The 21962-nt window shown below is 43.3% G+C and overlaps 1 protein-coding gene across 11 annotated transcripts in view; it reads right to left on the minus strand.

Annotated features, from left to right (window-relative positions):
* The window catches only part of foxp4 (forkhead box P4), a 395078-nt gene that overhangs the window by 296816 nt on the left and 76300 nt on the right, over window positions 1-21962 (minus strand). For 9 of the 11 annotated variants that reach the window (XM_072563956.1, XM_072563947.1, XM_072563957.1 and 6 more), the window contains exon 2: window positions 13168-13351. In XM_072563956.1, the coding sequence (XP_072420057.1) occupies window positions 13168-13341 (174 nt within the window). In that variant the 5' untranslated portion in view covers window positions 13342-13351. The remainder of the gene's footprint in view (window positions 1-13167; window positions 13352-21962) is intronic. The other 2 variants (XM_072563955.1, XM_072563958.1) reach the window with 1 other exon arrangement.

Here is a 21962-nt window from a genome sequence, read left to right on the forward strand (position 1 = left end):
GGGCTGTGACTAGTGGGGTTCCATAGGGATCAGTGCTGGGACTGCTGCTGTCTGTGGTCTACATAAATGACTTAGAGGAAAATGTAGCTGGTTTAATTAGTGAGTTTGTAGACGATACAAAGATTGGTGGAGTTGTGGATAGTGAACAGGACTCTCAGAGGATACATCAGGATATAGATCAGTGTGAGGCATGGGCAGAAAAATGGTGGAGGGAGTTTAATCCAGACAAATGTGAAGTGTTGCATTTTGGAAGGTCAAGTTCAGGTGGAAATTATACAGTGAATGGCAGGACCCTTAGATTGATTGCAATATTGATATGCAGAGGGATCTGGGTGTGCAGGCCCACAGATCACTGAAGGTGGCAGCACAGGTAGTTGAGGGAGTAATGATTTGGAGATGCAGGTGTTGGACTGGGATGTACAAAGTTAAAAATCACACAACACCAGGTTATAGTTCAACAGGTTTAATTGGAAGCACACTAGCCTTCGGAGCACTGCTCCTTCATCAGGAGCTAGTGCACTTCCAATTAACCCTGTTGGACTATAATCTGGTGTTGTGTGATTTTTAACTTTAAGGTAGTAAACAAGGCTGATGGCATGTTTGTCTGGAAGGGGCATTGAGTATTAGAATAGACAAGTTATGCTGTAGATATACAAAACTTTAGTTAGGCCACACTTGGAATATTGTGTACAATTCTGGTCACCGTGCTACCAGAAGGATGTGGATGCTTTGGAGACGGTACAGAAAAGGTTTACCAGGATGTTGCCTGGTCTGGGGGATCTTAGCGATGAAGAAAGGTTGGATAGATTGGGTTTGGTTTCACTGGAACGCAGGAGGTTGAGGGGCAACCTGATAGAAGTTTATAGGATTGTGAATAGCATGGACAGAGTGGGAAGTATGAGGCCTTTTCCCAGGGTGGAGGGGTCAGTTACTAGGGGACAGAGGTTCACGGTGTCAAGGTGGGGGGATGTTTAAAAGAGATGTGCGAGGCAAGTTGTTCATACAAAAGGCCTGGAACACACTGCCAGAGGAGGTGGGGGAAGCAGACACAATAGCAATATTCAAGAAGCACCTGGATTAATACCTGAATAGGAAGGGAATAGAGGGATATGGATCCTGTAAGTGAAGACAGTTTTAATATGGAAGGGCAAAATGTGTTAATGCAGGCTTGGAGGGCCGAAGGGCCTGTTGCTGTGCTGTATTGTTCTTTATTCTTCTTTGTTCAATTGAAGTTCTCGGCTGCTTCTGGAAAGGGTATTGGGGTGGGTGCTGGGATTAAGGGGTCCTGAGGGGCTAGAGGGATGTTTGGTGCTTAATGTTAAATTTTGGGCATGATACCAGAACCACGAGACATGCCTTGCACCCATCCACCTTTGCAGCAGCATCTTCCACACACACACTCCATGGCTACCTGGCCCAATTTCTAACAGTGTACCCCCATCAATACTTCTCCTCACCACCACCTCGCCCCCGCCCCCACCCCCACCCCCAACCCACCCCTAGCAGCCCAGATATCCAATATCTACACAGCCACTTCTAAATATTTGGTTTGCAAGTTGGGAATTCTCCCAGCTCTGTGAAACCAATTCCAAAGATGTGCAGGTTAGGTGGATAAGCCATAGGAAATGCAGGGTTACAGGATAGGGGTTTGGTCTTGGTGGGATGCTGTTCGGAGGGTCAGTGTGGATTCAATAGGCCGAATGGCCTGCTTCCACACTGTAGTGATTCTATGGTTCTAACTCAAGGATGAAATTCCAGATTCTCTTGTAACTAAGGGAAGAAGTCCACATTGCAAATATTGCAATGTTAAAACTATTTATTTAACTGACGTGTATTGTAATCAGTTTTGGCTCCCTTACTTGAGGAGGGATGTAGTTGTAATGGAGGCAGTTCAGGGGAGGTTCACTAGATTGATTCCAGAGATGAGGGGTTTGTCTTATGAAGAGAGATTGAGCAAATAAGGCTGATACTCTCTGGAGTTGAGAGGGATGAGAGGAGACCTAATTGAGGGATAGACAATCCTGAATAGATGTGGAAAGGATGTTTCCTCATGTGAGGTAATCTAGAACAAGACATCATAATTTTAGGATAAGGTGAAGCAGATTTAAAACAGGGATGAGGAGGAATTACTTCTCTCAAAGGGCCATGAATCTATGGAATTCACTCCCCAGAGTGCAGTGGATGCTAGGAATATAAAGGAAGATATAGACAGACTGTTAATTAGTAACAGGTTGAAGGGTTGTGAAGCCAAGAGGAGATCAGCCAGGACCGTATTGATTGGCAGAGCAGACTCGAGGGGCTGAATGGCCTCCTCCTGCTCCTACTTCTGATATTCTCAAGGAAAATAGTCACTATTTGCTTATTCAACTGTAAATAGTACTTTCAAAGGATCAGCATGGGTATGATGGACAGAATGGCTCCTTTCTTTGCCATAGGTAACTGTGATTGAGTCTGAACAAGGTGGAAAGCCGATACCAGGATCTCCTCCTGAGCCACAAGATAAATAGCACAACCTACACTGGGCTGGCTATAGATTATTGATTATACCTGAGCACTGTAACCCTGGGGAAATTTGCAACGTTTGAGAGATTAGAAGATGTTGAGACAAATTTAGACTTGAGTCTGATAGTGATTGATTTAAGTGGAAATAACAACAGGGACAGATATATGATGGGCTGCTCACTCAGCTACCTCACACTCTCACATTGAGATCTGAACAATCAACAGATTCCCTCGTTGTTTTATCGCCTCCCTCATCTCTTTTAGACTTTGGCCTATCTCAGTTCTGTATGAATATATGAAATTGATCAAAATAAAACATTTATTAATGTTCACTGGAAGAAAATCAAGAATACGTTATCCCAAAGTACACCTGTCCTGAGAGTGGATGATGGGGACAGTGCAGAGGGAGCTTTACTTTGTATCTAACCTCATGCTATCCCTGGCCTGGGAGTGTTTGATGGAGGACAGTGTAGAGGGAGCTTTACTCTGTATCTAACCCTGTGCTGTCCCTATCCTGGGAGTGTTTGATTTGGACAGTGCAAGGTAGCTTTAATTTCAGTTTATAAGAGTACAGTGAGCTTTACTCTGTGACTAACCCTGTCCTGTACCTGTCCTAGTGGTTTTTGGGATGGTGTCGAGGGAACTTTTTTTCAGCTTTATTTTCTGGTTACTTTCAGATTAAACAAGTAGAAAGAGCTTTACTCCGTATCAAACCCAGTACCGTCCCTGCCTTGGGAGTGTTTGATGGGGAGAGTATAGAGAGAGCTTTACTTTCAGTAAAAAGAGTAGACAGAGCTTCACTCCGTACCTAACTCTGTGCTGTCCCTGTCCTGAGAATGTTTGATGGGGACAGTGTAGAGAAAGCTTTACTCTGTATCTAACCCCATGCTGTAAATCCTCAAACTATTCCATCAAATTTTTCACGTTTTTCCTTTAACAAAACTATGTTGACTCTGTTTGATTACCTTAAACTTTTCAAAATATCCTACAATTTCTTCCTTCATAACACATTTTCTCAGTTTGGTTATCAGCCTATAATTTCCGGCTTATCTCCTTCCCATCTTTAACAGGGGTGTCAATTCAGTGGATTTCCAATCTGCTGGTTCCCTCCCAGAGTCCAATGAATTTTGGAAAATTTTGTCCAATGTCTTCACTCTGCAGCCACTTCCTGTACATTTCTCCAGTCATGGGGAAGAGTCTGTCAGTCACAGCTTCACTCTGTACCCACTCTGTTCTAATCTTGGAAAAAAACAGTGAAATGTTCCAATTTGCAAAATAGTTTCTTCATCTTGAAAATCACATAAAATGGAATTTATTATTACGGGGACAGATGATATGAAGCAATATCATAAATATCACAATACAATTGCCTCATGTACACAGTGCTGTGTGCTGTTAAAGGGAATGGCTCTGAAGGGGTTCATGTTGACCTTCCATTGGCTCCACCCGTTCTGTTGATTTCACACATGGTCTGTGGGTGGAGCTAAAGCCTTCTTTCATTGTAAGAGGAATCCATGTACCTACATCAGCTGCTTAGGGTTCTGTAAATGATGCCCGATTAAATATAGTTGGACATATTGCTATCATGCAAGAAACTTTCATGTTATTTAAGACCAGTCTCTCCTGTAAAAACTTGACAGTGGTGTACCCTCTGCCTCTAATCACTAGATAGGCTGAGGACAAAGGAGGATTGGTGGCAGTGAACTACCTTAAACAACTCCTACCCAGTACCATCCACTGGGAGAGGCAGCAAGAAAATACCAGAAGGTGCCAGGAGTAGTCACCTGGGAAAATACCACTGTTTTATTGATGGACAGAGATTTATGATCATGAAATGGGTGCTTGTCCATTCAGAAACTGTGCAAGAAATGGTTGCAGAATGAACACAGCTCAAAATTACATCACCATATAGCAACCAATTAAATGGGAAGGAATCTAAAATGCACCCCAATCTCTAAGCCAGCATTTTTTTTTGCAAAGAAGGGGTTGTTTCCAAGATTCCACCTCAACTTGTAAATGAATCACTGACCCAGTCTGATTACAAATCCTCAGACGGGCAGAGAAAGAAACCGAGTAGATTGTTACATTGGGGAATGCCTCACTCTGTAAATAAGGCAACTTTTCAATGCACTTGGACTGGAGTCTCAGAGGCGTTGGTGGTTAACTGAAAAACTGATAATGAATCATTCAATTCAGCAAGTTAGTGTCATTGTTTACTGACCTCTTCCTGACTCTGTATTGTAGATGCCTCCTCCTCAAGCTTTCATACTCTGCCTCCAACAATAACAACTTACATTTCTTCACAACTTCAATGTACACTCATCTCCCAAGGTGCACATAATGCCATCTTTCCCATCGCCTTCTTCTGTTGCCCTGCAAGTTACAGCTGACACTAGAAGTCCAAAAGTGGAGCAATTTTATTCCTTTTAAGTTTAAACTCAAAGATCAAACTATGTAAGCATCAGTAGGTGTGCACCTGGAGTATGCATTATAAAGATCACATTGTTTTATTTATCTTTATTTTGGATTGTGGATCAAGATGGGGAAATGTCTGCTTTAAACCAAGAACTGTGAAAGGAGTTGCTGCACTTTTCAAAAAAAACTTTCTGTGACTCATTGCAAGTTGTGTTTACGCTGGTACCTTGCTCAAGAAATGAACATAGAACAATACAGCATAGGAACAGGCCCTTTGGCCCACCATGTCTGTGTGGACCGAGTTGCCATTGTAAACTAATCCCATCTACCCATGGTCCATTTCCCTCTCTCTGATCATGTGTCTGACTAAATACCTCTTAAATGTTGTTATTGTATCTGCTTCTACCACTTCCCCTGGCAATATGTCCCAGCCACCCACCACCAACCTCTGTGTAAAAAAATTGCCTCGTACATCTCCTTTAAACTTCCCCCTCCCACTTTAAACCGATGCCCCCTTGTGTTTGATATTTTCATTGAAGAGAAAGATTCCAGTTATCAACCCTACCACTGCCTCTTATAATTTTATATACTTCATATTATCAGGTCCCCCTCAGCCTCCGATGCTCGAGTGAAAACAATCTAAGTTTGTCCAACCTCTCCTGATAGCCAATACGCTCCAATCCGGGGAACATCATGGTAAACCACTTCTACACCCTCTCCAAAACCTCCACACACTTCCCATAGCGTGGTGACTAGAACTGCACACAATATTCCAAATGTGGTCTAAGTTATGTTCTGTGCAGCATGGCTTGCCAACTTTTCTACTCAATGCCCTGACCAATGAAGGCAAGCATTCTTTACCATTTTATAGAGTTGTGTTGCCACTTTCAGCGAGCTGTGGTCTTGCACACTAAGATCTTTCTGTACATCAATGTTCCCAATATAGAATCATAATAATCCTACAGTGCAGATAGAGGCCATTTGATCCATCGAGTCTGCACTGACCCTTCAAAGTGCATCCCACCCTATCCCCATAACCTCACATTTACCATAGTTAACCCATCTAGCTGATATTCTATGGAGCAACTTCACATGGCCAATCCACCCAACCGTCACATCTTTGGAGCATGGGAGGAAACCTGAGTATCTTGAAGACTTCGCTCAGATGAGGTTTCAATTTTCTAAGTTCTAGAGAAAAGAATTCTTGCCTCATAACCTAAACCTTTAAGTCCATGTTGTAGAGGTGCCAATGTTGGATGGGGGTGGACAAAGTTAAAAATCACACAACACCAGGTTTACAAGGATGATACCTGAACTTAAAGGTCACACAACACCAGGTTATAGTCCAACAGGTTTATTTGGAAGCACTAACGTTTGGAGTTCTGCACCTGCTGAAGAAGCAGCGCTCCGAAAGCTCGTGCTTCCAAATAAACCTGTTGGACTATAACCTGATGTTGTGTGACCTTTAAGTCCAGGTATCATCCTTGTAAACATACACTATATTCCCTCCAAGGCCAATATATCCTTCCTAAGGTGTGGTGCTCAGATCTGCTCCAAGTAGAGTCTAACCAGGGCTTTGTATTACTGCAACATAACATTTGAGTCCTTGTACTCTGATCTTCGAGACATAAAGGCCAGCATTCCATTAGCTTTCTAGACTATTTTCCCCACCTATTCAAGACATTTTAAAAATCTATACACCTGAACCCCCAAGTCTCTTTGGATGTCCAGTGATACCATCTACCATGATTTATTCTTTTTGTAGTCCAAAATGGTCCACTGACCTCCATGGTGTCTTTGTAATTTTATGCTATCATCTACAGCGTTTACAATGTCACCCAACTTTGTGTCATCAACAAATTTCGATGTATGATTTTCTATGCCATTATCTAAGCTGTTAATAAATAATGTGAATAACAGATCCCTGTGGGATACCACTGGTCACATCCCACCAATTTGAGTACCTGCCCATTATTCACATTTTCTCTTGCCTGCAATTTTCCAGCCATGCCATTAATTTGCCCCCAGTTCCATTGGCTTCTACCTTTGTTAGCAGTCTCTTACGTGGGAATTTATCAAGTGCTTTCTAGAAAGCCATATAAAAAACATCCAGAGACATTCCCCTATCACCTTAGTCACAGCTCAAAAAATTGAAGAAGGTTTATCAGGCATGACCTACCTGTCATGAATTCATGCTGGCTATCCCTGGTTAACTGAAAATTTTCAACATTACAGACATGAACAACTTGCCCACCAGATGCTAGGCTAACTGGTCTGTCACTCTTTGGTTTTTGTCTTTCTTAAAAAGTAGAATGATATATCCAATTTTCCATTCCAGATAGATTATTGCTGTACTTAGGGAACTTTGAAAGATTATAGTCAGAAAATCCAAAATAGGGTGGTGCCATTTACTGCATATTTTTCTCTTGCATTTGACCTGTCAAAATGCATCACCTTACACTTGTCTGCTATTTCTTCATCCAACTTCCTATTGTATACTTTGATAACCTTCCTTACTATCCACAACTCCATCAATTTTTGTGGCATCTGCAAACTTATTGATTAGACTATCGACAGTTTCATCCAAATTATTTTTATATTATTAATGACAGAGATCCCAGTAGATCTTTGTGGGAAGCCACTGGTTACAGATTGCTTGTCAGAAAAATATGTCTCCACAACTATTCTCACTTCCTTTCTGACCAAGCCAATTTTACATTCAACTTGCCAACTCACCATGGATCCCATGTGAATTAATGTTTTGGACCAGCCTACTTTGAAGGACCTTGCAAAATGCTTTCATGTTGGAGTGGACCTACCCTTTCCCTAATTATCCTCTTGCTCCTAATATTTGTATAAAATGTCTCAGGATTCTTCTTAATCCTGCTTACCTCCTTACTTCCAGCCCTTCTAATTCCTTGTTTAAATGTTTTCTTGCTTCCTTCATATTCCTTAAGGCACTTGCCTGATTTCAGCTTCCTAAATCATGCATATACTTCCTTTTTTTTCTGACTAAACTTTCAATATCTCTTGTCAGCCAAGGTTCTTGAATGTTTCATCCTTACAGAAACATGCTGGTCCTGCACTCTGATCAAACAGCCTTTAAAAGACTCCCAAATGTCTGATGTGGATTTACCCTCAAATTGCCACCTCCAATCTAATTTCTCCAGTTCTTTCCTAACACTGTTGTAATTAGCCTTCCCTCAATTTAGCACTTTCACCCCAGGACAATTTTATCCATAATGATCTTAAAACCAATGGAATTATGGTCACTCTTCCCAAAATGCTCACTTACTGAAGCTTTACTCTACTGGCCAAGCACTTTACTCAATACAAGGTCTAATATGGCACGTTCCTAGGTGGGCTATCTACATATTGTTTTAAGAAACCCTCCTGGATTCAGCCAACAAATTCTGTCCCATCTAAGCCCCTGGCACTAAGGGAGTCCCTGTCAATATTGGTGAAGTTAAAATCTCCCATTACAAAGCCCTGTTGCTTTTACATAGAACCATAGAATCCCAACAGTGCAGAAAGAAGTCATTTGGCCCATCAAGCCTGTACTGGCCATCTAAAGGGTATCCCATCCAGAACCACTCTCCCATTCTATCCCCATGACCTAGCATTTCCCATGGCTAACCCACACATCCCTAGACTCTATAGGGCAACTTTAGCATGGCGATTCCATCTAACCTGCACATCTTTGGACTATAAGAGGAAACCTCAGCACCCAGAGGAAGCCCACGCAGACACGGGGAGAACGCACACATGCCATGCAGACAGTTATCTAAGGCTTGGAATTGAACCCTAGACCCTGACACTGTGAAGCAGCAGTGCTCACCACTGAACCACAGAGACAACCCTCACCCTTCTTTGATCTACTCACATGTCTGTTCCTTTACTTCCCCCTGGCTATTGGGAGGCCTAAAATAAAACCACATCATGGTGAGTGCACCTTTCTTATTCCTGACCTCTGCCCATACAAGATGTTCTCTCAAAGAGCAGCTGTGACATTCTCCTTAATCAGTAATGCATTTCCCCCAATCCTTTAACACCCCTTTCTGTCCCACCTGAAACATCGAAATCCTGTAAAGTCGAGCTACTAATTCTGTTCTTCTCTCCACCAAGTTTCTGTAATGTCTACAACACTGCGGTTCCATGTATTAATCTGCCTTACCTTACCTCTTATAGTCCTTGTATTAAAATAAATATACTTCAGGCCACAGTTCTGTCTTGCTCATGAACCTGGCCCTGCCTGTTCTTCCCATTAGACTTGTTTGACTGAACCTCTAGTTCCTCCTCAATCACTTCACATGCTGACCCACTGGTCTGGTTTCTGCCCCCCGCCACAGTAGCTGACACCCTCCCGAGAGAGACTATTAAACCTCCCTGAAAGGATTGTGGTGACCCTCTAGTTTTGGTGCAACCCATCCTTCTTATACAGGTCCCTCCTGCCCTATAAGAGATCCCAATGATTCAGAGATCTGAAGCACACCCTCCTGCACCAGCTCTTTAGCTACACAGTCAACTATTATCTTCCTAATTCTGGCAACATGAGCACAGGGCACATTAAAGATAATCCAGCAGATTTAACCTATTTTTCTTTGAATTCATTCTTGGAATGTGGGTGTTGCTGGTTGGGCCAACATTTACTATCCATCCCAAGTTGCATTTCAGAACCGCTGTGGTCTATTTGTTGTAGGATGCCATTAGGGAGGGAATTTCAAGATTTTGGCACAGCAACACGGAAGGAATGGCTCTATGACTCTATCATCTTGCTGAAATGCACTTTCCTATCTCCCATCAACACCCACAATCCTGGGACACCCTCCCTCACAGTATTGTGGGTATTCAGGAAGGTACCTCACCATCACCTACTACTGGGCAACTAGGACTGACCAATAAATAGTCCTCCTGCCAGCACTGCCAACACCCCATGGATACACAAATGAAAAACTTAAACTTTGCTACTTCAATCCCATGCACACAAACTCTCATCAATAGATTGGGGCTAACAACTTTTGCCTCTGAATCAGAAGTCATGGGTTTAAGCTCCACTCTATAGATTCAGGGGTAAAATTGAAGTTATAATCCAAGTACAATACTGAAGGAGTGCTGCAGCATTAGCTGCCTCTCAGACAAGATGTGAAACCAAGGCTCCCCCTCACCTTTAAGGTGGAAATTCCATCGTTTTGTTTAAGAAAGTCAGAAAAGTTCTCCAACGGACTATCTCTCAGTCAAGACTGTAAAGTAGATTTTTTTTTAGATTACTTACAGTGTGGAAACAGGCCCTTCGGCCCAACAAGTCCACACCACCCCGCCGAAGCGTAACCCACCCATACCGCTACCCCTACCCCTACCCCTACCCCTGCATCTACATCTACATCGACCCCTTACCTAACACTGGGGGCAATTTAGCATGGCCAATTCACCTGACCTGCACATCTTTGGACTGTGGGAGGAAACCGGAGCACCCGGAGGAAACCCACGCAGACACTGGGAGAACGTGCAAACTCCACACAGTCAGTCGCCTGAGGCGGGAATTGAACCCGGGTCTCTGGCGCTGTGAGGCAGCAGTGCTAACCACTGTGCCACCGTGCCGCCCTGCTAACCACTGTGCTGCCCACAAGTAGATGATGATCATCCCTTTACTGTTTGTGTGTAAATCACTCCCATGTCTGACATTCAAGTCTTTTAAAGGAAATTGGTGCAGTGTCCATGGTGTACACTGAGCTTGTAAAAAGCGCAATATTAGTGAAAGTCCTTTACTTTTGTGCACAAGACACTCCAGAAGTTCTTCAAAACCAACTGGGTCCATTTGATAAGATAACAGTGTACTCCACAAGTACTTGTAACTGGCAGCACCTTCTCTCATCGCATACTAGCAATTGCCTGGGTAGTATACCTTCACACTAAGGAAAGGGTCCACACCTTAAAGAGCTGAACTTCAGCTAATTTCTGATAGCTAGCTGAAGGGACTGTTGAGGATGTTCCTTGTCTGCTCCATGCAGACACCCCTTCATCCCTTTATCCTTTACTTCTAACCTGCAAAACAGATTTTAGAATGAAGAAGGCACAGTCCTGATCTGTATGTGGCTGGTTCAGACTCGTTGGACCAGATTTGCGATCACTACTCAGAAGTTTTGCTCCTGGCTTGAGTTCAAGGTAAATAAGAGAGAATGTAGGAGTCAGAGGCTTGCGCTCAGGTGAAATCTAAACTTCAGCAAATTTCATTGGACAAAATCCAAAATTAAGATCAATCAGTCCTAGTTCTGAGGATACAAGATCCTGACAGCAGGAAGGGATAGGTGATGGGTGAAAGAATAAATATTTTCAGACAAAGTGCAGTCAAAATGAAAGGAACCGTCAATATGTGTCATACTGAAGATCATATAATGTCTGTTTTTAGAGACAATGAATTCTCTGTGTTGCCTTTAGCCCATGCAACATCTGATCACCGTGGAGATGTCAGACTGAAGAAAAGGAAGCTCTTGCTTGAACAGAAATGATCAGTGACAAACAAAAACAATACAAAGTTTATATTTACACAATGAAACATCCCAAGGCACTTCACGGGAACAGTCTCAAGTGACATAACATTGAGCTGCGAGATCAGGCGATCAAACATTGGGTTTAAGAGACATCAGAGTATAATGGGACGTTGTTCAGATGGACCAATGGGCTGAGGAGTGGCAGATGGAGTTTAATTTAGATAAATGTGAGGTGCTGCATTTTGGAAAGACAAATCAGGGCAGAACTTATACACTTAATGGTAAGGTCCTGGGGAGTATTGTTGAACAAAGATTCCTTGGAGTGCAGGTTCATAGTTCCTTGAGAGTGGAATCACAGATAGATAGGATAGTGATGCAGACATTTGGTGTGCTTTCCCTTATTGGTCAGAGTATTGAGTATAGGAGTTGAGTATAGGATATTGATGAGGCCACTTTTGGGATATTGTGTGCAATTCTGGTCTCCCTCCAATAGGAAGAATGTGGTAAAACTTGAAAAGGTTCAGAAAAGATTTACAAGGATGAGGGTTGGAGGGTTTGAGCTGTAGGGAGAGGCTGAATAGGCTGGAGCATTGGAGGCTGAGGGGTGACCTTAAAGAGGTTTATAAAATCATGAGGGGCATGGTAGGGTAAATAGACAGGGTCTTTTTTCTGGTGTGGGGGAGTCTAAACCTAGAGGGTATACGTTTCAGGAGGGAGGGGAAAGATTTAAAAGGCACCTAAGGGGCAACTTTTTCCACACAGAGGAATGAGCAGGCAGAGGAGGTGGTGGAGGCTGGTACAATTACAACATATAAAAGGCATCTGGATGAGTATATGAACAGGAAGGGTTTAGAGGGATATGGGCCAAGTGCTGGCAAATGGGACTAGATTTATTTAGGATATGTGGTTGGCATGAACTAGTTGGACCAAAGGATCTGTTTCTGTGCTGTACATCTTTGTGATTCTCTGAGACATCTTCAAGGAGGAATGTTACATCGAGAGGAGGGACATGATTAAGGAGGGAACAATGGAGCTTGGAGCTCAAGCACCCAAAGGCATGGCAACCGACAATGAGGTACATATAACTGGGAATGCAGTAGAGGACAGAATTAGAAAGAGATCTCAGAAATTTTTTGTGGAAATTACACAGATAGGGAAACAGAAATAAGGCTCATATCTCTCCTGAAATTCTCGAGCAGCTTCGGTGTCAGAATCCTTTGGGCACTTTTTGACTCATGTATTTCTGAATAACCTTGTTGCAGCGAATTAGAATATTAATCCTAAACCATCAGGTCTCAGTTCAGGTCTGACTGATGGGGTGGATATTGCTCATGTCCTACCAACAATGATTTTGGTCTTTTCAGGAAGACCCAATGGACCCAATCTCAAAACAAATACCGACTCACACTACATTGTCAACCAATCATAATGACAGAACACCATGGTGAATTCTTCCTGAGCTCAGTCCAATTTGGCTAAAAGATTCAGAAATGGGCGATAGAAGAAATATTTCTGTCATGTCTGTACAATTATCTGATTATTCTCAATCTCATAACCCCTAAAGCTGTCCTGCTAAGATGTCTGTCATGGTTCAGAGATGGCTCAGTGTAGGACGATCATCACACAGCGAATGGACTGTTGGATATGGTCTGAACTAAGCCAGGTTTGTTCATCATATCCCCTCTGACCTTTGGAAGACCTGTGTTTCATTGCTTTACATCTGGTGTACACAGATTAGTGACAAAAACCAGCCAAAACCAACCTGCACCTGCTGCTGTTGAAGGTGTAACAGATCCACAGGACTCACTTCTCCATTTGCATCCCCATTTGAGCCACCTTCTCGCCCTCCACCATCCGACTGGCTGCTCAAACTACTAATTCCATTTTGATTGGCTGATGTGCTTCGTATTGCCTCTGATGCAGATTCCACCATCATGGCTTAAAACCTAAAAGTGGGGGATAATCGAAAAAGAGAAAATGTTATTGGCCTCATCACACAGCTCAGCTCAAACACAAACATACGGCCTGCTCACTGAATCACAGAATGGTGCAGAAGGGCAGGAGGCCATTCCGGGCATTCCGGGCCTGTGCTAACCTTCTGAAAGATTTGTCCAAATAATCCCACACCCCCATTGGCCCACACTCTGTCTAATATTCATTCGCTCTTCTGATAAAACTTTCTGTTGAATCTACTGTCACTGCCCTATAAGGCAGCACATCCCAAACCACAACAACTCGCCATCTTTAAAATGAAATGTTCTTTTCTCTCCTTTGGTTCCTTTCTCAATGACCTTAAACTGGTGCCCTCTGATTATTCATTTTTAAAATTTGTTCCTGGGACATTGGAGTTGGCAAGGCCAGCGGTTATTACTCATCCAGTCAAGAGAAACAGCTTCTTCCTCTCCTCACGATCAAAACCTCCATTATTTTGAGCATCTCCATTTAATCTTCTTTTTACTCTCACTGCTTCAAAATCCCAGATTCTCCCGATTCCTCAGACAGCAGAGGTCCCTCTTTGCTGGCTCCATTCCAATAGGTTTCCTTTACACTCTCACTGGGATATTATGCTTTTAGCTGCATAGACCTGAGGCTGCAGGTTTCATTCCTCAACTGGGGACATCTGGGACAGTGGTTGGAGATGGAGTGATGGAACTGGACCACAGAGGTCAAAGCAGGAGACTGAGGCCTGACAATTATTGGATGACTGTAGGATATGATCTGCAAGAGCGCGGATGGCAGCCGAAGGCAAGGCCAAAGTGAGAGGTGGCATCATCTCTTGGACTGACTCACCCACGATATTTAGACTGAGGTTAAGAGAATGGATTCCAATAAACTATGCTCTTACTGAATTTAAATCTTCAGAAGGAAGCTAGTGCAGTGGTTGCGGTTTAATTCTTTGTGCACAATGCATAAGCACACGTATTTCCCGGGGATCCTAATGCCCTGACCCGAACACCATGTAAACCCACCAGATTAAGCTCCAATCTGAGGTGATTGCTGAACATCCTGGTGAATCATGAGCCTCAACACTGAGGTCCTACCCTGCCCCGAAGCTGCTAGCCAATCAGAGGATGCCAGTTTCTGGGTCCGAGAGGTCATTCCTGATGTCCAGAATTTAGGGGCTTAAACAGCAGGATGGGAAATACTTTTCTCTCAGGGTGTTCATGGGTAGGGGAAATGGGGGGTTGAGAGAGGTCAGACATAATTTTGTGGGGGATGGGCAGATCTGACTTTCAGTGGCCACCTCTTTGCCTCATCACTGCTTCTGATTGGTCCCAGAAATAGGTGCAAATGGAGGAGCCCACCCAACCTGGCAGGCAGCCCAATAAGGAAATCAATAAGTTTTTTGACATAAAAACAGAAACTGCTTGAGAAACTCAGCAGTCTGGCAACGTTTGTGGAGAGAGAGAAGCAGAGTTAATGTCAAGAGTCCAGAACTTCTTTAGAACTGGCCACTTTTCTTGCCAGGCAGAAAAACAGGTCATTGGGCCATTGGACAATTGAGATCTCAAAAATCCATTAATTGACACAACTTAATGACCTTAATTAGTGTCAAATTATAGGTTTCTCACAAAGTTTCTCACTCAGAATGTATTGCTGAGGTGGTAAAAATGGCACGAGTATCACTCTGGGCCAACTCTCCCAATTATTTGCCTCCCTCACTACCATCAAGCAGCAGACCATCACACCCACACTTAAAATGAGTTCAGCAAAAGTTGAATGAAAGCAGTTCTCGCTCCAGTCTTGCTATCACAATCTCCCCATTATAATGACATAAGTCTCAGAGTTGTTATCAATTTTTCTGAATCTTTATGAAGTTCAAACTTTGGCAGCTCCAGTTAAATTTGTGAATGTTTGATCTTCATGCTTGGTCTTTTCCAAATCAGTAACAACAAACCAGCTGGAAGTAAAATTCAGTGTTCTGACTGCTGACTGGGTATTTCTCACGATCATGCACACTGATCCTGTATTTTCCCAATGAGTGAGTGAGGCCAGTACTATCCCAGGAGTGAGGATTGCCAAGTGAGTCAGTCAGACCACATGCATTGATCCTGGAAGATGTCAGCACAGGGAGACAGGGTGGGGAAGAAGGCATATGGGAAGCTTGCCTTCAATAATTGGGAACAAAGACCATCGGAGTGAGGAATTCTTGTTACAGCTATATAAAACCACACTGGTTAGGCCACAGATGGTATGCTGTGTGCAGTTCTGGTCACCTCACTTTCAGAAGGATGTAATTGTGTTGGAGAGGGAGTTAACCTTGGAGTCCGCACGAGGAAAGTGATGGGCCAGTCAGTGTCTCTGGCTGAGCACTCAGGTCCTGTGTGGACCAACTGGCAGAGGCATTCACCAACATCTTCAACCTCTCCATCCTACAAACTAAAGTCCCCATCTGCTTCAAGAGGATTATCATACTACCTAAGAAAGCGCACGCAATGTGCCTTAATAGCTACTGCCCAGTGGGTCTGACCTCAATAATTATGAGGTGCTTTGAGAAGCTGGTCATGGCCCACATCAATTCAAGTCTCCCTGTCTGCTTCGATCCCCTACAATTTGCCTACCAATGTAACAGGTCCACAGAGGATGCAATTTTCCTAGCCCTGCACTCATCCCAGGAATATATGGATAACAAGGACACCCATGTCAGACACTAGCTCATTAATTAGCTCTGCCTTGAACAGCATTATCCCCTCCAGACTGATCTCAGAACTCCGTGACCTTGATCTCAGGTTCCCCCCTCTGCAACTGGATCCTCAGCTTCCTGACCCACACTCTGCAATCAGTGAAGATAGGTAACTGCACCTCCTCCATTAGAATCCTCAACACTCCAGGCCCCCAAGGATGTGTCCTCAGCCCCCCGCTGTATTCCCTGTACAACCATAACTGTGCTGCCAAATTCCAAACAAATTGTATTTGCAAGTTTGCTGATGACACCACTGTGGTAGGACAGATATCAAACAACAATGAGTCAGAATACAGAAAAGAGATAGAGGGCTTGGTAATGTGGTGCAATGATAACAATTTCTCTCTCACTCTCTCTCTAAATGTTGGCAAATCTGAAGAACTGATCATTGACTTCAGAAAGAAAGGAGAACAGACCCCCATCTATATCAATGGAGCACAGATTGAGAGGGTGCCAAGTTCCGAGGAGTGACGATAACGAATATCCTGTCCTGGACGTAACAGTCAAGAAGGCACAATAACTTCTTCTTCATCGGGTGGCTTAGAAAATTTGAGGTGTCCATAAGAACCCTCACCAACCTTTCCTGAAACACTATTGAGAGCATACAGTCTGGATTAATAACGTTAAAAATCACACAACACCAGGTTATAATCCAATAGGTTTAATTGGAAGCACACTAGCTTTCGGAGCGACGCTCCTTCATCACCTGACTATCACCTGATGAAGGAGTGTCGCTCTGAAAGCTAGTGTACTTCCAATTAAACCTGTTGGACTATAACCTGGTGTTGTGTGATTTTTAACTTTGTACACCCCAGTCCAACACCAGCATCTCCAAATCATGGATTAATAACAGCCTGGTACGACAACTGCCCTGCCCAGATCTGTAAGAAACTACAGAAGGTGACATGCACAGCCCAGGCATCGCAGAAGCCAACCTCCCATCCATGGACTCCATTTACATGGCTTGTTGTTGCAGAAAGGCTGCTGCCACCATCAAAGACTCCTCCCATCCTGGTAATCCACTCCTACTACCTCATTCATCAGGCAGAAGATATAAAAATGTGAACACACATATCAGCAGGTTCAGGGACAGCTTCTTCCCTGTCGTTATTAGACTGAGGACTGGATTCTAACTTCAAATAATGCTGATCTTGCTAACACTGATCTTACCTCGTGCACATCTTGTGTGGTGTAACTTGTATGTCTTACTTTGTCCAAGTTGTTTTCTCACCCTATGATCTGTATGTCCTCACTTTCAATGATCTGCTCAGACTGCTCGTAAACAAAGCTTTTTACTGTATTAGGTACATGTGACAATAAATCAAGTCAATCAATCAATCAATCACAGTGTGGGCGGCACGGTGGCACAGTGGTTAGCACTGCTGCCTCGCAGCGCCGGAGACCCGGGTTCAATTCCCGCCTCAGGCGACCGACTGTGTGGAGTTTGCACGTTCTCCCCGTGTCTGCGTGGGTTTCCTCCGGGTGCTCCGGTTTCCTCCCACAGTCCAAAGATGTGCAGGTCAGGTGAATTGGCCATGCTAAATTGCCCGTAGTGTTAGGTAAGGGGTAGATGTAGATGTAGATGTAGATGTAGATGTAGATGTAGGGGTATGGGTGGGTTACGCTTCGGCGGGGCGGTGTGGACTTGTTGGGCCGGAGGGCCTGTTTCCACACTGTAAGTAATCTAATCTAAAAAGTGTGGAGGAGATTCACCGGGATGTTGCCTGGGATGTAAAGTCTGTGTTATCAGGAGAGACCGGATAGGCTGGGCTACTATTCCCGAAAGCAGAGGAGGCTGAGGGGAGACTCTGATTGAGGTTTATACAATTATGGGAGGCACAGACAGAGTAGATTGTGAGAATCCTTTCTCCATGTCAGACGTGTCTAAGGCAAGAGGGCGTAGGTTTAAGGTGAGGAGAAAGTGGTATAGAAGAGATTTGAGGAAAAGTGTTTTCACCCAGGGGGTGGTAGATCTATGGAACATACTGTCCAAGAGGGGGACCAGGGGTGGAGGCAAGAACTCTCACAGCATTCAAGAAGCATTTGGATGAGCATTGATAATGTCAGGGCAAAGTAGGCTGTGGCGCAAGTGCAGGTAAACTGGATTGGTGTAGTTTATTATTTGTTGGTCAGTAGAGAAACGGTGGGCCAAAGGGCCTGTTCCTATGCTGTATGATTCTGTGATACTACTAATGGCAAGAGCAAATAGACACAGCAGGAGGAGGCAGGAGGTCATGGAGTCATAAAGATGTACAGCATGGAATCAGAGCCTTCAGTCCAACCTATCCATGCTGACCAGATATCCCAATCCAATCTGGTCCCACCCGACAGCACCCGGCCAAACCCTCCAAACCCTTCCTATTCATATACCCATCCAGATGCCTTTTCAATGTTGCAGTTGTACCAACCTCCACCATGTCCTCTGGTAGCTCATTCCATACATGTACCACCCTCTGTGTGAAAGAGTTGCCCCTTAGGTCTCTTTTTTATATCTTTCCCCTCTTACCCTAAACCTATGCCCTCTAGTTCTAGACTCCTCCACCCCAGGGAAAAGATTTTGTCTATTTATCCTATCCATGCCCCTCATGACTTTATAAACCTCTATAAGGTCACCCCTCAGCCTCCGATGATCCGGTGAAAACAGCCCCAGCCTGTTCAGCTTCTCCCGATAGCTCAAATCCTCCAACTCTGGCAACATCCTTACAAATCTTTTCTGAACCCTTTCAGGTTTCACAACATCTTTCCAATAGGAATGAGACCAGAATTGCACACAATGTTCCAACAGTAGTCAGTCATTTGATGAAACCACTAGGAATATCTTTAGAGTTGGTCATGTCAACGCAGACAAACCCTGGAGAGGCTAGCAACTCTGCAGAACCTGAAAAAGTCAAATTAGACTGGAAACATTAACTCTGATTCTCTCTCCACAGATAATACCAGACCAGCTGAGTTTCTCCAGCCATTTATTTTCAAATTCCACCATCTTGCTTTTGACTTAACTTGGATAAAAAAGACTCATCTAATTATGTGAGCAATATTCTGTTTCTGAGGAGTTGGGTTCTGACCTGAACCTGAATGAAAGATGGAAGTACAAGAATGTTCACCATCAGGTTTTCTCTCTCTGCTCCCACAGCCTGATGTGAAGTGAATGTACATTATCTCAGGATGACCTGGTAATTTATGGCTGTACAATCCCAGTTTTGAGGCATGCAGGAAATATTTCCTTCCATCAGTTTCAACACGTTGCCAGTCATAAATCCAAGAAATCTTCAACGTTTGAACTTTTCAGTCTTTAGAAACTGACATGGTAATTACTGAGGTATATATTCCCTTAAAGTAAGGAGTGGCCCCCCTGGTAGTTTCCTGCACACTGCAATACTGTAACATACCGATCTGACCATTGACACAGATCATGCCTGGAGGTTTTTGCACCATTTGTCTTTTGATTCAATTTAAACGGGATTTGGTGCAATTCTGATGTGGAGGACAACGCCAACATGAACTGGTTGGGCTGAATGGCCTGTAATTTCATAGAAAACAATTTCTAAACATTTTAATTGCATCACATGTCACCGCTTGCATTCTCCTGAGATTCTGCTTTTGTATATTTTGTCTGGCTTATTCCATCATTCAGGAGAGTTGTCTCTTGTATCCTGGTTGATATTTATCCCTTAACAAATTTCCACAGCAGATTACCCAGTCATTCGGGCAGTCATAAAGTTGTACAGATTGGAAACAGACCCCTTGCTCTAACTTGTGTGTGCTGACCAGTCATCCCAACCTGACCTAGTCCCATCTGCCAACATATCCCTCCAAACCCTTCCAATTCATTTACTCATCCAGTTGCCTTTTAAATGCTGTAATTGTACCGGACTCCACCACTTCCTCTGGCAGCTTGTTCCATACACGCACCACCCTCTGCGCAGAAAAGACACCCCTCAGGTCCTTTTAAATCTTTCCCCTCTCACCTTAAACTTATGTCTCTAGTTTTGAACTCCCTCTCCTTGGGAAAAAGACCCTGGCTATTCACCCTCTCCATGCCCCTCATGATTTGTAAACCTCTATAAGGTCACCACCTCAGCCTCCAGCTCCAGGGAAAATAGCCCCAGCTTATTCAGCCTCTCCCTATAACTCAAACCCTCCAATCCCAGCAACATCCTTGTAAATCTTTTCTGCACCCTCTCAAGTTTAAGGCCTTTCCTTTTAGAAGGGTGACCAGAATTGTATGCAGTATTCAAAAGTGGCCTCACTGATGTCATGTACAACCGCAACACGACATTCCAACTTCTACACTCAATATTCTGACCAATGAAGGCAAGTGTGTTAAATGCCGTCTTCACTTGTGACTTCACTTTCACATAACAATGCACTTGTGCCCCTAGTTGTCTTTATTTGGCAACACTCCCCAGGACCTGACCATTAAGTGTATGAGCCCTGCTCTTGTTTGCGTCACCAAAATGCAGCACCTCACATTTACCTAAACTACCTGCCACTCCTCGGACCATCGCTTTCGTTTGTGGGAGCTTTTTGTGCAAATATTGCTTTATATTACATCAGTGACTGGACTCAAAAAAGCTTAATTGGCTGTAAAATTGTTTTGAGATATCCTGAAGTTGTGGAAGGCTTCATTGAAACGCACAGTCCTTTATCTGCATGTCTCTCTGTAACATACAGGAGTGGCAGGCAGCAAATCTTTCAAACCTGAATTACAGGTTTTGGAATCAATCCAGATATTAAAATCACATCTTCCTTGAGTTAGTTTGTAATTAATGGACTGAAATTAAAGATTATTCTTCCTTTTTCAAGCTAAAATGCAAGGATTTCGAAATCCCTACTCCATCCCAAAACTAAAACAATGTTCTAATTGCCGTGAGGGAAATCATTAACCAAAATAACTAGCTTCACCAAAGAAGCTCCAAATCTTGTTAATAATGATTTCACTTTCTTCTCTGGCACAAATTGTGCACAAATTTACAGACAAAGGAAACTTCAATTAAAAATTTAAGTTTAATCTAAATAGTTTATACAGCCCAAGATACATCTTACACAACCAGAATACTTTCTTGCTGTCATGTGACACCACCATAGCAGCACAACTCCACGGTATGCTGGTCTCTATTCATGAAGAAATAGGAATCCTATTCAACAACAGCTTACCTCTTCAGGTTGCATACATATAATTATCAATAAAGCACACTGCTGCAAACCATCTCTCTCAAATCCCGACAGTCCCAACTGATAGAGTAGAATAGGAGAAGTTGTTCCTCATCACAAAAGGAATGAGAACAAGGGGTAAAGATTTAGAGTGATGCACGAGAAAGCAAAGATGATGTGGGAAAAACAATGAACCTGGACTGCATTGCTTGGAAATGGAGTGGAGGCAGGTTCAGTTGAGACAGTTAAGAGGGGCACGAGATGATTATTTGGATAGAAATACTATCTAGGGAGATGGGGAAAAAAAGCAGAGATTGACACGAGGCAATGATGTCCATTTGAAGAACTGGTACAGGCACAATGAGCTGAATGGTCTCCTTTTGCAATAATTCTGGGATTCTGTGTAGCCTTCCAGAGTTCCTTTACAATTAACTAGCCAATAGCAATGCAGTTCACAGCTTATCCACCACGGAGAACGTGTCCGGTGTGCTAGTATCGTCTGAGCTATTCACAGTTTCCAGATTTTGTTGGAAAAAGCAATTTATCAAAGTTTTACATCTTGTACTCATCAGGACATTTCAAGTATACCAATTCAAGGAGAAGATCAAAATTCAAAAGTCAACTTTTTAGTAATCAATTTGCACAATGCTTATAAAGTTCAAGGGAACATTGTGCTATCTCCCAGAAAATTAGCACAGTGACTTACAAAAGTTATTACA

This window comes from Chiloscyllium punctatum, chromosome 45 (assembly GCF_047496795.1).
Source record: "Chiloscyllium punctatum isolate Juve2018m chromosome 45, sChiPun1.3, whole genome shotgun sequence".
In the NCBI taxonomy this organism is placed as follows: domain Eukaryota; kingdom Metazoa; phylum Chordata; class Chondrichthyes; order Orectolobiformes; family Hemiscylliidae; genus Chiloscyllium; species Chiloscyllium punctatum.